This window comes from Somniosus microcephalus, unplaced genomic scaffold (genome assembly GCF_052327205.1).
Source record: "Somniosus microcephalus isolate GS21.2 unplaced genomic scaffold, FLI_Smic_1.0 unresolved_chr1, whole genome shotgun sequence".
Taxonomy (NCBI): Eukaryota; Metazoa; Chordata; class Chondrichthyes; order Squaliformes; family Somniosidae; genus Somniosus; species Somniosus microcephalus.
The window spans coordinates 33,870,211-33,885,434 of record NW_028225179.1 but is presented as its reverse complement, the minus strand read 5'-3'; the positions used below and the strand labels follow the sequence as shown (position 1 = coordinate 33,885,434).

General features: G+C 55.1%; 1 protein-coding gene across 6 annotated transcripts in view; it reads left to right on the top strand.

The window, feature by feature from the left end:
• LOC147094582 (uncharacterized) overlaps window positions 1–15,224 on the top strand; it is a 118,689-nt gene that overhangs the window by 89,579 nt on the left and 13,886 nt on the right. For 3 of the 6 annotated variants that reach the window (XM_085974411.1, XM_085974412.1, XM_085974410.1), the window contains 3 exons: window positions 11,675–11,764; window positions 13,293–13,382; window positions 14,796–14,864. In XM_085974411.1, coding sequence (XP_085830537.1) covers window positions 11,675–11,764; window positions 13,293–13,382; window positions 14,796–14,864 — 249 coding nt within the window. The remainder of the gene's footprint in view (window positions 1–11,674; window positions 11,765–13,292; window positions 13,383–14,795; window positions 14,865–15,224) is intronic. The other 3 variants (XM_085974414.1, XM_085974413.1, XM_085974415.1) reach the window with 2 other exon arrangements.

The window sequence follows — 15,224 nt, the reverse complement described above, 5'->3', positions numbered from 1 at the left end:
GCCCCCTGGTTATTGACCCCTCTACTAAGGGGAAAAGTTCCTTTCTATCTACCCTATCTATGCCCCTCATAATTTTGTACACCTCAATCAGGTCCCCTCAGCCTTCTCTGCTCTAAGGAAAACAACCCCAGCCTGTCCAGTCTCTCTTCATAGCTGAAGCGCTCCAGCCCAGGTAACATCCTGGTGAATCTCCTCTGCACCCTCTCCAATGCAATCACATCCCTCCTATAGTGTGGTGACCAGAACTGCACACAGTATTCCAGCTGTGGCCTAACTAGCGTTTTGTACAGCTCCATCATAACCTCCCTGCTCTTATATTCTATGCCTCGGCTAATGAAGGCAAGAATCCCATATGCCTTTTTGTAAGAAGTCACACAACACCAGGTTATAGTCCAACAGCTTTATTTGAAATCACAAGCTTTCGGAGCGCTGCTCCTTCGTCAGGTGAAGTGGAGAAATGCATAAAGACACAGCTTATATAGTCAGAGAATAATGTCAGATGTTTACAGGTAATCTTTCCAACTGCCATTTATCACACCTCGGCAGAGAGATAATCACAGCAATCAAAGGTGTGAATGGTGTCCAAACAGGTTAGTCAGGAAAACATTACATCAAAGAACAGTGAGGTGGGGTCACAAGGGGTCAAATAAAGCTGTTGGACTATAACCTGGTGTTGTGTGACTTCTTACATTTGTCCACCCCAGTCCAACTCCGGCATCTCCACACCATATGCCTTTTTAACCACCTTATCTACCTGTCCTGCTGCCTTCAGGGATCTATGTACATGCACACCAAGGTCCCTCTGATCCTCTGTCCTTCCTAGGGTCCTACCATTCATTGTGCATTCCCTTGCCTTGTTAGTCCTCCCAAAATGCATCACCTCACACTTTTCAGGGTTAAGTTCCATTTGCCACTGTTCTGCCAATCTGACCAACTTGTCTATATCGTCCTGTAGCCTGAGGCTTCCCTCCTCGCTATTTACCACTCCACCAATTTTCGTGTCATCTGCGAACTTACTGATCATTCCTCCTACATTCATATCGAAATCATTAATGTACACTACAAACAGCAAGGGACCCAGCACCGATCCCTGCGGTACACCACTGGACACAGGCTTCCTGTATTCTACCTCAACTCCACTTTCCGGCCCGATCCCCATATCCCTCGATTCCCCTAGAGTACAAAAATCTATCGATCTCAGCCTTAAATATACTCAACGACTGAGCCTCCACAGCCCTCTGAGGCAGAGAATTCCAAAGATTCACCACCCTCTGAGTGAAGAAATTCCTCCTCATCTCAGTCCTAAATGGCCGACCCCTTATCCCGAGACTGTGACCCCTGGTTCTAGACTCTCCAGCCAGGGGGAAACAGCCTCTCAGCATCGACCCTGTCAATCCCCCTCAGAATCTTATATGTTTCAATGACATCACCTCTCATTCTTCTAAACTCGAGTGACATAGGTCCATTCTACTTAATAGGGGCGTTTACCTCATGGCTGTTTGTGGGAGCTTGCTGTGCACATTTTGGCTGCCGCGTTTCCCATGTTACAACAGTGCCTAGGTGGTGAAAGGGGCTTTGGGACATCCTGAGGTGGTGAAAGGGGCTTTGGGACGTCCTGAGATGGTGAAAGGGGCTTTGGGACATCCTGAGATGGTGAAAGGGGCTTTGGGACATCCTGAGATGGTGAAAGGGGCTTTGGGACAACCTAAGGTGGTGAAAGGGGCTTTGGGACGTCCTGACGTGGTGAAAGGGGCTTTGGGACAGCCTGAGATGGTGAAAGGGGCTTTGGGACGTCCTGAGGTGGTGAAAGGGGCTTTGGGACATCCTGAGGTGGTGAAAAGATCTTTGGGACATCCTGAGATGGTGAAAGGGTCTTTGGGACATCCTGAGGTGGTGAAAGGGTCTTTGGGATCTACTGAGGTGGTGAAAGAGTCTTTGGGACATCCTGAGATGGTGAAAGGGGCTTTCGGATCTCCTGAGATGGTGCAAGGGGCTTTGGGACAGCCTGAGATGGTGAAAAGGGCTTTGGGACGTCCTGAGATGGTGAAAGGGTCTTTGGGACTTCCTGAGATGGTGAAAGGGGCTTTGGGACCTCCTGAGGTGGTGAAAGGGGCTTTGGGACGTCCTCAGATGGTGAAAGGGGCTTTGGGTCGTCCTGAGGTGGTGAAAGGGGCTTTGGGATCTCCTGAGGTGCTGAAAGGGGCTTTGGGACATCCTGAGATGGTGAAAAGGGCTCTGGGATCTCCTGAGGGGGGGAAAGGGGCTTTGGGACATCCTGAGATGGTGAAAGGGGCTTTGGGATGTCCTGATATGGTGAAAGGGGCTGTAGGATGTCCTGAGGTGATGAAAGCAGCTTTCGGATCTCCTGAGGTGGTGAAAGGGGACTTGGACATCCTGAGGTGGTGAAAGGGGCTTTGGGACGTCCTGAGGTGGTGAAAGGGGCTTTGGGACATCCTGAGATTGTGAAAGGGGCTTTGGGTTGTCCTGAGGTGGTGAAAGGGGCTTTGGGACGTCCTGAGGTGGTGAAAGGGGTTTTGGGATGTCCTGAGATGGTGAAAGGGGCTTTGGGACGTCCTGAGGTGGGGAAAGTGGCTTTGGGATGTCCTGAGGTGGTGAAAGGGGCTTTGGGACCTCCTGAGATGGTGAAAGGGTCTTTGGGTCGTCCTGAGGTGGTGAAAGGGGCTTTGGGACATCCTGAGATGGTGAAAGGGGCTTTGGGACATCCTGAGATGGTGAAAGGTGCTTTGGGACATCCTGAGGTGGTGAAAGGGGCTTTGGGACATCCTGAGGTGGTGAAAGGGGCTTTGGGACATTCTGAGATGGTGAAAGGGTCTTTGGGACATCCTGAGGTGGTGAAAGGGTCTTTGGGACGTCCTGAGGTGGTGAAAGGGGCTTTGGGACATCCTGAGGTGGTGAAAGGGGCTTTGGGACATCCTGAGGTGGTTAAAGGGGCTTTGGGACATCCTGAGATGGTGAAAGGGTCTTTGGGACATCCTGAGATGGTGAAAGGGTCTTTGGGACATCCTGAGATGGTGAAAGGGGCTTTGGGACATCCTGAGGTGGTGAAAGGTGCTTTGGGACATCCTGAGGTGGTGAAAGGGGCTTTGGGACATCCTGAGGTGGTGAAAGGGGCTTTGGGACATTCTGAGGTGGGGAAAGGGGCTTTGGGACATCCTGAGATGGTGAAAGGGGCTTTGGGACGTCCTGAGATGGTGAAAGGGGCTTTGGGTTGTCCAGAGATGGTGAAAGGGGCTTTGGCACATCCTGAGATGGTGAAAGGGGCTTTGGGACGTCCTGAGATGGTGAAAGGGGCTTTGGGATCTCCTGAGATGGTGAAAGGGGCTTTGGGACATCCTGAGGTGGTGAAAGGGGCTTTGGGACATCCTGAGGTGGTGAAAGGGGCTTTGGGACATCCTGAGGTGGTGAAAGGGGCTTTGGGACGTCCTGAGATGGTGAAAGGGGCTTTGGGACATCCTGAGATGGTGAAAGGGGCTTTGGGACATCCTGAGATGGTGAAAGGGGCTTTGGGACAACCTAAGGTGGTGAAAGGGGCTTTGGGACGTCCTGACGTGGTGAAAGGGGCTTTGGGACAGCCTGAGATGGTGAAAGGGGCTTTGGGACGTCCTGAGGTGGTGAAAGGGGCTTTGGGACATCCTGAGGTGGTGAAAAGATCTTTGGGACATCCTGAGATGGTGAAAGGGTCTTTGGGACATCCTGAGGTGGTGAAAGGGTCTTTGGGATCTACTGAGGTGGTGAAAGAGTCTTTGGGACATCCTGAGATGGTGAAAGGGGCTTTCGGATCTCCTGAGATGGTGCAAGGGGCTTTGGGACAGCCTGAGATGGTGAAAAGGGCTTTGGGACGTCCTGAGATGGTGAAAGGGTCTTTGGGACTTCCTGAGATGGTGAAAGGGGCTTTGGGACCTCCTGAGGTGGTGCAAGGGGCTTTGGGACAGCCTGAGATGGTGAAAAGGGCTTTGGGACGTCCTGTGATGGTGAAAGGGTCTTTGGGACTTCCTGAGATGGTGAAAGGGGCTTTGGGACGTCCTCAGATGGTGAAAGGGGCTTTGGGTCGTCCTGAGGTGGTGAAAGGGGCTTTGGGATCTCCTGAGGTGCTGAAAGGGGCTTTGGGACATCCTGAGATGGTGAAAAGGGCTCTGGGATCTCCTGAGGGGGGGAAAGGGGCTTTGGGACATCCTGAGATGGTGAAAGGGGCTTTGGGATGTCCTGATATGGTGAAAGGGGCTGTAGGATGTCCTGAGGTGATGAAAGCAGCTTTCGGATCTCCTGAGGTGGTGAAAGGGGACTTGGACATCCTGAGGTGGTGAAAGGGGCTTTGGGACGTCCTGAGGTGGTGAAAGGGGCTTTGGGACATCCTGAGATTGTGAAAGGGGCTTTGGGTTGTCCTGAGGTGGTGAAAGGGGCTTTGGGATGTCCTGAGGTGGGGAAAGTGGCTTTGGGATGTCCTGAGGTGGTGAAAGGGGCTTTGGGACCTCCTGAGATGGTGAAAGGGTCTTTGGGTCGTCCTGAGGTGGTGAAAGGGGCTTTGGGGACATCCTGAGATGGTGAAAGGGGCTTTGGGACGTCCTGAGATGGTGAAAGGGGCTTTGGGATCTCCTGAGATGGTGAAAGGGGCTTTGGGACGTCCTGAGATGGAGAAAGAGGCTTTGGCACATCCTCTATTGGTGAAGGGGGCTTTGGGATATCCTGAGATGGTGAAAGGGGCTTTGGGACGTCCTGAGGTGGTGCAAGGGGGCTTTGGGACATCCTGAGATGGTCAAAGGGGCTTTGGGACGTCCTGAGGTGGTGAAAGGGGCTTTGGGACATCCTGAGTTGTCAAAGGGGCTTTTGGGACGTCCTCAGGTGGTGAAAGAGGCTTTGGGACATCCTGAGGTGGTGAAAGGGGCTTTGGGACATCCTGAGTTGGTGAGAAGGGGCTTTGGGACATCCTGAGTTGGTCAAAGGGGCTTTGGGACGTCCTGAGGTGGTGAAAGGGGCTTTGGGACGTCCTGAGGTGGTGAAAGGGGCTTTGGGTCGTCCTGAGATGCTGAAAGGGGCTTTGGGACGTCCCTGAGGTGGTGAAAGGGCTTTGGGACATCCTGAGGTGGTGAAAGGGGCTTTGGGACATCCTGAGGTGGTGAAAGGGGCTTTGGGACGTCCTGAGTTGGTGAAAGGGGCTTTGGGATGTCCTGAGGTGGTGAAAGGGGCTTTGGGACGTCCTGAGATGGTGAAAGGGGCTTTGGGACGTCCTGAGATGGTGAAAGGGGCTTTGGGTCGTCCTGAGATGGTGAAAGGGGCTTTGGGACGTCCTGAGATGGTGAAAGGGGCTTTGGGTCGTCCTGAGATGGTGAAAGGGGCTTTGGGACGTCCTGAGGTGGTGAAAGGGGATTTGGGACATCCTGAGGTGGTGAAAGAGGCTTTGGGATGTCCCGAGATGGTGAAATGGGCTTTGGGACATCCTGAGGTGGTGAAAGGGGCTTTGGGACATCCTGAGGTGGTGAAAGGGGCTTTGGGGACATCCTGAGTTGGTGAAAGGGGCTTTGGATGTCCTGAGCTGGTGAAAGGGTCTTTGGGATGTCCTGAGGTGGTGAAAGGGGCTTTGGGACGTCCTGAGATGGTGAAAGGGGCTTGGGGGACGACATGAGGTGGTGAAAGGGTCTGTGGGACGTCCTGAGATGGTGAAATGGGCTTTGGGACGTCCTGAGATGGTGAAAGTGGCTTTGGGACATCCTGAGGTGGTGAAAGGGGCTTTGGGACATTCTGAGGTGGTGAAAGGGGCTTTGGACATCCTGAGGTGGTGAAAGGGGCTTTGGGACATCCTGAGGTGGTGGAAAGGGGCTTTGGGACATCCTGAGATGGTGAAAGGGGCTTTCGGATTCTCCTGAGATGGTGAAAGGGGCTTTGGGATCTCCTGAGATGGTGAAAGGGGCTTTGGGACGTCCTGAGATGGTGAAAGGGCCTTTGGGGCGTCCTGAGATGTTGAAAGGGGTTTTGGGATCTCCTGAGATGGTGAAAGGCGCTTTGGGACATCCTGAGATGGTGAAAGGGGCTTTGGGACGTCCTGAGATGGTGAAAGGTTCTTTGGGACGTCCTGAGGTGGTGAAAGGGGCTTTGGGACATCCTGAGAAGGTGAAAGGTCCTTTGGGACGTCGAGGTGGTGAAAGGGGCTTTGGGACGTCCTGAGGTGGTGAACGGGGCTTTGGGACATCCTGAGGTGGTGAAAGGGGCTTTGGGACATCCTGAGATGGTGAAAGGGGCTTTGGGACGTCCTGAGATGGTGAAAGGGGCTTTGGGTTGTCCTGAGGTGGTGAAAGGGGCTTTGGGACGTCCTGAGATGGTGAAAGGGGCTTTGGGACATCCTGAGGTGGTGAAAGGGGCTTTGGGACATCCTGAGATGGTGAAAGGGGCTTTGGGACGTCCTGAGATGGTGAAAGGGGCTTTGGGTTGTCCTGAGGTGGTGAAAGGGGCTTTGGGACGTCCTGAGATGGTGAAAGGGGCTTTGGGACATCCTGAGGTGGTGAAAGGGGCTTTGGGACATTCTGAGATGGTGAAAGGGTCTTTGGGACATCCTGAGGTGGTGAAAGGGTCTTTGGGACGTCCTGAGGTGGTGAAAGGGGCTTTGGGACATCCTGAGGTGGTGAAAGGGGCTTTGGGACATCCTGAGGTGGTTAAAGGGGCTTTGGGACATCCTGAGATGGTGAAAGGGTCTTTGGGACATCCTGAGATGGTGAAAGGGTCTTTGGGACATCCTGAGATGGTGAAAGGGGCTTTGGGACATCCTGAGGTGGTGAAAGGTGCTTTGGGACATCCTGAGGTGGTGAAAGGGGCTTTGGGACATCCTGAGGTGGTGAAAGGGGCTTTGGGACATTCTGAGGTGGGGAAAGGGGCTTTGGGACATCCTGAGATGGTGAAAGGGGCTTTGGGATCTCCTGAGATGGTGAAAGGGACTTTGGGACATCCTGAGATGGTGAAAGGGACTTTGGGACATCCTGAGATGGTGAAAGGGGCTTTGGGACATCCTGAGATGGTGAAAGGGGCTTTGGGACGTCCTGAGATGGTGAAAGGGGCTTTGGGATCTACTGAGGTGGTGAAAGAGTCTTTGGGACATCCTGAGATGGTGAAAGGGGCTTTCGGATCTCCTGAGATGGTGAAAGGGACTTTGGGACGTCCTGAGATGGTGAAAGGGTCTTTGGGACTTCCTGAGATGGTGAAAGGGGCTTTGGGACCTCCTGAGGTGGTGAAAGGGGCTTTGGGACGTCCTCAGATGGTGAAAGGGGCTTTGGGTCGTCCTGAGGTGGTGAAAGGGGCTTTGGGATCTCCTGAGGTGCTGAAAGGGGCTTTGGGACATCCTGAGATGGTGAAAAGGGCTCTGGGATCTCCTGAGGGGGGGAAAGGGGCTTTGGGACATCCTGAGATGGTGAAAGGGGCTTTGGGATGTCCTGATATGGTGAAAGGGGCTGTAGGATGTCCTGAGGTGATGAAAGCAGCTTTCGGATCTCCTGAGGTGGTGAAAGGGGACTTGGACATCCTGAGGTGGTGAAAGGGGCTTTGGGACGTCCTGAGGTGGTGAAAGGGGCTTTGGGACATCCTGAGATTGTGAAAGTGGCTTTGGGATGTCCTGAGGTGGTGAAAGGGGCTTTGGGACCTCCTGAGATGGTGAAAGGGTCTTTGGGTCGTCCTGAGGTGGTGAAAGGGGCTTTGGGACATCCTGAGATGGTGAAAGGGGCTTTGGGACGTCCTGAGATGGTGAAAGGGGCTTTGGGATCTCCTGAGATGGTGAAAGGGGCTTTGGGACGTCCTGAGATGGAGAAAGAGGCTTTGGCACATCCTCTATTGGTGAAGGGGGCTTTGGGATGTCCTGAGATGGTGAAAGGGGCTTTGGGACATCGTGAGGTGGTGAAAGGAGCTTTGGGACGACCTGAGGTGGTGAAAGGGGCTTTGGGACGTCCTGAGGTGTTGCAAGGGGCTTTGGGACATCCTGAGGTGGTGAAAGGGGCTTTGGGACGTCCTGAGGTGGTGAAAGAGGCTTTGGGACATCCTGAGGTGGTGAAAGGGGCTTTGGGACATCCTGAGTTGGTGAAAGGGGCTTTGGGACATCCTGAGTTGGTCAAAGGGGCTTTGGGACGTCCTGAGGTGGTGAAAGGGGCTTTGGGATGTCCTGAGTTGGTCAAAGGGGCTTTGGGACGTCCTGAGGTGGTGAAAGGGGCTTTGGGTCGTCCTGAGATGCTGAAAGGGGCTTTGGGACGTCCTGAGGTGGTGAAAGGGGCTTTGGGAGGTCCTGAGATGGTGAAAGGGGCTTTGGGACGTCCTGAGGTGGTGAAAGGGGCTTTGGGACATCCTGAGGTGGTGAAAGGGGCTTTGGGAGATCCTGAGGTGGTGAAAGGGGCTTTGACACGTCCAGAGATGGTGAAAGGGGCTTTGGGACGTCCTGAGATGGTGAAAGGGGCTTTGGGACGTCCAGAGATGGTGAAAGGGTCTTTGGGACGTCCTGAGATGGTGAAAGGGGCTTTGGGTCGTCCTGAGATGGTGAAAGGGGCTTTGGGACGTCCTGAGATGGTGAAAGGGGCTTTGGGTCGTCCTGAGATGGTGAAAGGGGCTTTGGGACGTCCTGAGGTGGTGAAAGGGGATTTGGGACATCCTGAGGTGGTGAAAGAGGCTTTGGGATGTCCCGAGATGGTGAAATGGGCTTTGGGACATCCTGAGGTGGTGAAAGGGGCTTTGGGACATCCTGAGGTGGTGAAAGGGGCTTTGGGACATCCTGAGTTGGTGAAAGGGGCTTTGGGATGTCCTGAGCTGGTGAAAGGGTCTTTGGGATGTCCTGAGGTGGTGAAAGGGGCTTTGGGACGTCCTGAGATGGTGAAAGGGGCTTGGGGACGACATGAGGTGGTGAAAGGGTCTGTGGGACGTCCTGAGATGGTGAAATGGGCTTTGGGACGTCCTGAGATGGTGAAAGTGGCTTTGGGACATCCTGAGGTGGTGAAAGGGGCTTTGGGACATTCTGAGGTGGTGAAAGGGGCTTTGGGACATCCTGAGGTGGTGAAAGGGGCTTTGGGACATCCTGAGGTGGTGAAAGGGGCTTTCGGATCTCCTGAGATGGTGAAAGGGGCTTTGGGATCTCCTGAGATGGTGAAAGGGGCTTTGGGACGTCCTGAGATGGTGAAAGGGCCTTTGGGGCGTCCTGAGATGTTGAAAGGGGTTTTGGGATCTCCTGAGATGGTGAAAGGAGCTTTGGGACATCCTGAGATGGTGAAAGGGGCTTTGGGACGTCCTGAGATGGTGAAAGGTTCTTTGGGACGTCCTGAGGTGGTGAAAGGGGCTTTGGGACATCCTGAGATGGTGAAAGGTTCTTTGGGACGTCCTGAGGTGGTGAAAGGGGCTTTGGGACATCCTGAGGTGGTGAAAGGGGCTTTGGGACATCCTGAGGTGGTGAAAGGGGCTTTGGGACATCCTGAGATGGTGAAAGGGGCTTTGGGACGTCCTGAGATGGTGAAAGGGGCTTTGGGTTGTCCTGAGGTGGTGAAAGGGGCTTTGGGACGTCCTGAGATGGTGAAAGGGGCTTTGGGACATCCTGAGATGGTGAAAGGGTCTTTGGGACATCCTGAGGTGGTGAAAGGGGCTTTCGGACATCCTGAGATGGTGAAAGGGGCTTTGGGACATCCTGAGATGGTGAAAGGGGCTTTGGGACGTCCTGAGGTGGTGAAAGGGGCTTTGGGAGGTCCTGAGATGGTGAAAGGGGCTTTGGGACGTCCTGAGGTGGTGAAAGGGGCTTTGGGACATCCTGAGGTGGTGAAAGGGGCTTTGGGAGATCCTGAGGTGGTGAAAGGGGCTTTGACACGTCCAGAGATGGTGAAAGGGGCTTTGGGACGTCCTGAGATGGTGAAAGGGGCTTTGGGACGTCCAGAGATGGTGAAAGGGTCTTTGGGACGTCCTGAGATGGTGAAAGGGGCTTTGGGTCGTCCTGAGATGGTGAAAGGGGCTTTGGGACGTCCTGAGATGGTGAAAGGGGCTTTGGGTCGTCCTGAGATGGTGAAAGGGGCTTTGGGACGTCCTGAGGTGGTGAAAGGGGATTTGGGACATCCTGAGGTGGTGAAAGAGGCTTTGGGATGTCCCGAGATGGTGAAATGGGCTTTGGGACATCCTGAGGTGGTGAAAGGGGCTTTGGGACATCCTGAGGTGGTGAAAGGGGCTTTGGGACATCCTGAGTTGGTGAAAGGGGCTTTGGGATGTCCTGAGCTGGTGAAAGGGTCTTTGGGATGTCCTGAGGTGGTGAAAGGGGCTTTGGGACGTCCTGAGATGGTGAAAGGGGCTTGGGGACGACATGAGGTGGTGAAAGGGTCTGTGGGACGTCCTGAGATGGTGAAATGGGCTTTGGGACGTCCTGAGATGGTGAAAGTGGCTTTGGGACATCCTGAGGTGGTGAAAGGGGCTTTGGGACATTCTGAGGTGGTGAAAGGGGCTTTGGGACATCCTGAGGTGGTGAAAGGGGCTTTGGGACATCCTGAGGTGGTGAAAGGGGCTTTCGGATCTCCTGAGATGGTGAAAGGGGCTTTGGGATCTCCTGAGATGGTGAAAGGGGCTTTGGGACGTCCTGAGATGGTGAAAGGGCCTTTGGGGCGTCCTGAGATGTTGAAAGGGGTTTTGGGATCTCCTGAGATGGTGAAAGGAGCTTTGGGACATCCTGAGATGGTGAAAGGGGCTTTGGGACGTCCTGAGATGGTGAAAGGTTCTTTGGGACGTCCTGAGGTGGTGAAAGGGGCTTTGGGACATCCTGAGATGGTGAAAGGTTCTTTGGGACGTCCTGAGGTGGTGAAAGGGGCTTTGGGACATCCTGAGGTGGTGAAAGGGGCTTTGGGACATCCTGAGCTGGTGAAAGGGGCTTTGGGACATCCTGAGATGGTGAAAGGGGCTTTGGGACGTCCTGAGATGGTGAAAGGGGCTTTGGGTTGTCCTGAGGTGGTGAAAGGGGCTTTGGGACGTCCTGAGATGGTGAAAGGGGCTTTGGGACATCCTGAGATGGTGAAAGGGTCTTTGGGACATCCTGAGGTGGTGAAAGGGGCTTTCGGACATCCTGAGATGGTGAAAGGGGCTTTGGGACATCCTGAGATGGTGAAAGGGTCTTTGGGACATCCTGAGATGGTGAAAGGGTCTTTCGGACATCCTGAGGTGGGGAAAGGGGCTTTGGGACATCCTGAGATGGTGAAAGGGGCTTTCGGATCTCCTGAGATGGTGAAAGGGGCTTTGGGATCTCCTGAGATGGTGAAAGGGACTTTGGGACATCCTGAGATGGTGAAAGGGACTTTGGGACATCCTGAGATGGTGAAAGGGGCTTTGGGACATCCTGAGATGGTGAAAGGGCTTTGGGACGCCCTGAGATGGTGAAAGGGTTTGGGTTGTCCAGAGATGGTGAAAGGGGCTTTGGCACATCCTGAGATGGTGAAAGGGGCTTTGGGACGTCCTGAGATGGTGAAAGGGGCTTTGGGACATCCTGAGGTGGTGAAAGGGGCTTTGGGACATCCTGAGGTGGTGAAAGGGGCTTTGGGACATCCTGAGGTGGTGAAAGGGGCTTTGGGACATCCTGAGATGGTGAAAGGGGCTGGAGAAATTCAAATTCTTCCATTCTTTATTTTCTTTCCTTCAATCCTCCCTTCACGAAACTGACCGGCTCCCTCTCCCGCAGGATCGGACGCCAAGGCGACGAGGACAGGGAGTCTCTATGCCCTACCAAAGAAGAAGACACAGGCAGGAGACAGGGAGAGCAGCGAGGAAGGTTAGACAGTCTCCCCCGGGTGATTCCCTCCGTTACTACGGCCACCAGTATCGAGGGTTCGAGGGTAACCGGTTGGGACAGGCTCCCTTCTGACTGGCGACCATCCAGTTCCTCGGAGTCGTGCGTTCGAGCCCCACACACACGCCCAGGGACTCCAGTCTCTCCATAATCCAGGCCGGCACTCGCCAGTTGCTTGTACTGAGGAAGCGCCGCACTGTCGGAGGGTCAGTGCTGAGGGAGTGCTGCACTGTCGGTGGGGTAGAACTGAGGGAGCTCTGCACTGTCGGAGGAACAGCACTGAGGGAGCGCCACACTGTCGGAGGGGCAGTACTGAGGGAGCGCTGCACTGTCGGAGGGGCAGTACTGAGGGAGCGCCGCACTGTCGGAGGGGCAGTACTGAGGGAGCGCTGCACTGTCGGAGGGGCAGCACTGAAGGAGCGCTGCACTGTCGGAGGGGCAGTACTGAGGGAGCGCCGTACTGTCGGAGGGGCAATACTGAGGGAGAGCCGCACTGTCGGAGGGGCAGTACTGAGGGAGCGCCACACTGTTGGAGGGGCGGTACTGAGGGAGCGCCACACTGTCGGAGGGGCGGTACTGAGGGAGCGCCGCACTGTCGGAGGGGCAGTACTGAGGGAGCGCCGCACTGTCGGAGGGGCAGTACTGAGGGAGCGCCGCACTGTCGGAGGGGCAGTACTGAGGGAGCGCTGCACTGTCGGAGGGGCAGTACTGAGGGAGCGCCGCACTGTCGGAGGGGCAGTACTGAGGGAGCGCCACACTGTTGGGGCTTTGGGACATCCTGAGGTGGTTAAAGGGGCTTTGGGACATCCTGAGATGGTGAAAGGGTCTTTGGGACATCCTGAGATGTTGAAAGGGTCTTTGGGACATCCTGAGATGGTGAAAGGGGCTTTGGGACATCCTGAGGTGGTGAAAGGTGCTTTGGGACATCCTGAGGTGGTGAAAGGGGCTTTGGGACATCCTGAGGTGGTGAAAGGGGCTTTGGGACATTCTGAGGTGGGGAAAGGGGCTTTGGGACATCCTGAGATGGTGAAAGGGGCTTTCGGATCTCCTGAGATGGTGAAAGGGGCTTTGGGATCTCCTGAGATGGTGAAAGGGACTTTGGGACATCCTGAGATGGTGAAAGGGACTTTGGGACATCCTGAGATGGTGAAAGGGGCTTTGGGACATCCTGAGATGGTGAAAGGGGCTTTGGGACGTCCTGAGATGGTGAAAGGGGCTTTGGGTTGTCCAGAGATGGTGAAAGGGGCTTTGGCACATCCTGAGATGGTGAAAGGGGCTTTGGGACGTCCTGAGATGGTGAAAGGGGCTTTGGGACATCCTGAGGTGGTGAAAGGGGCTTTGGGACATCCTGAGGTGGTGAAAGGGGCTTTGGGACATCCTGAGGTGGTGAAAGGGGCTTTGGGACATCCTGAGATGGTGAAAGGGGCTGGAGAAATTCAAATTCTTCCATTCTTTATTTTCTTTCCTTCAATCCTCCCTTCACGAAACTGACCGGCTCCCTCTCCCGCAGGATCGGACGCCAAGGCGACGAGGACAGGGAGTCTCTATGCCATACCAAAGAAGAAGACACAGTCAGGAGACAGGGAGAGCAGCGAGGAAGGTTAGACCATCTCCCCCGGGTGATTCCCTCCTTTACTACGGCCACCAGTATCGAGGGTTCGAGGGTAACCGGTCGGGACAGGCTCCCTTCTGACTGGCGACCATCCAGTTCCTCGGAGTCGTGCGTTCGAGCCCCACACACACACCCAGGGACTCCAGTCCCTCCATAATCCAGGCCGGCACTCGCCAGTTGCTTGTACTGAGGAAGCGCCGCACTGTCGGAGGGTCAGTGCTGAGGGAGTGCTGCACTGTCGGACGGGCAGTACTGAGGGAGCGCCGCACTGTCGGAGTGGCAGTACTGAGGGAGTGTTGCACTGTCGGTGGGGTAGAACTGAGGGAGCTCTGCACTGTCGGAGGGACAGTACTGAGGGAGAGCCGCACTGTCGGAGGGGCAGTACTGAGGGAGCGCCACACTGTTGGAGGGGCGGTACTGAGGGAGCGCCACACTGTCGGAGGGGCAGTACTGAGGGAGTGCTGCACTGTCGGAGGGGCAGTACTGAGGGAGAGCCGCACTGTCGGAGGGGCAGTACTGAGGGAGCGCCGCGCTGTCGGAGGGGCAGTACTGAGGGAGAGCCGCACTGTCGGAGGGGCAGTACTGAGGGAGCGCCACAGTGTCGGAGGGGCAGTACTGAGGGAGCGCCGTACTGTCGGAGGGGCAATACTGAGGGAGTGCTGCACTGTCGGAGGGGCAATACTGAGGGAGAGCCGCACTGTCGGAGGGGCAGTACTGAGGGAGCGCCGCACTGTCGGAGGGGCAGTACTGAGGGAGAGCCGCACTGTCGGAGGGGCAGTACTGAGGGAGAGCCGCACTGTCGGAGGGGCAGTACTGAGGGAAAGCCGCACTGTCGGAGGGGCAGTACTGAGGGAGTGCTGCACTGTCGGAGGGGCAATACTGAGGGAGAGCCGCACTGTTGGAGGGGCAGTACTGAGGGAGCGCCGCACTGTCGGAGGGGCAGTACTGAGGGAGAGCCGCACTGTCGGAGGGGCAGTACTGAGGGAGCGCCACACTGTCAGAAGGGCAGCACTGTTGACGGTGCCGTCATTCGGATGAGACGCTAAATCCTGGCTGCGCTCTCAGGTGGATGTAAAAGATCCTGGGGCCTGTATTGGAAAAAGAGCCAATGGAAGTTCTCCTGGGGCGCAATATTTATCCCTCAACCAACAGCCACACAGATTAACTGGGGCGTTGGTTCCATTGCGGTTCGTGAGATTTGCTGTGCGCAGCATGGCTGCCTTGCTCACTGCACATATAACACTTTGGGGGAGGCGAAAGGTTGCGATATAATTTCCAGCAATCCATTGGCGATGGATTTGGCTGTAAGCACTAATCCCCGCAGATGCAAACGTAACCGGGATGAGGTGGATGAGAGTTATACTGCAACCTGCACTCTGTTGGGTTCATTCTGTCTTTCAGATTACGCCGTACCTGATGCCGATAGTCCTGTGAGATCGCAGATGTCCCCGTCAAGCACCTATACCAATCGTGAGTTTCAGAACAGGGAATGGGAGGGTAAAGTTCCGGTTATCCCATTCTAGGATGGGTATCAGAGCCAGGGAACCCGAGCAGTGAGGATATTTTTTTTATTCGTTGCTGGGATGTGGGCGTTGCGGGCAAGGCCGGCACTTATTGCCGATCCCCAGTTGCCCTTGAGAAGGTGGTGGTGAGCCACCTTCTTGAACCGCTGCAGTCCGTGTGGTGAAGGTGCTCCCACAGTGCTGTTAGGGAGGGAGTTCCAGGATTTTGACGCAGCGACGATGAAGAATCAGCCGATATATTTCCAAGTCGGGATGGTGGCAAAAACAGGAAGTCAGATTATGATCTGAACGGCAATAGATTGGGAGG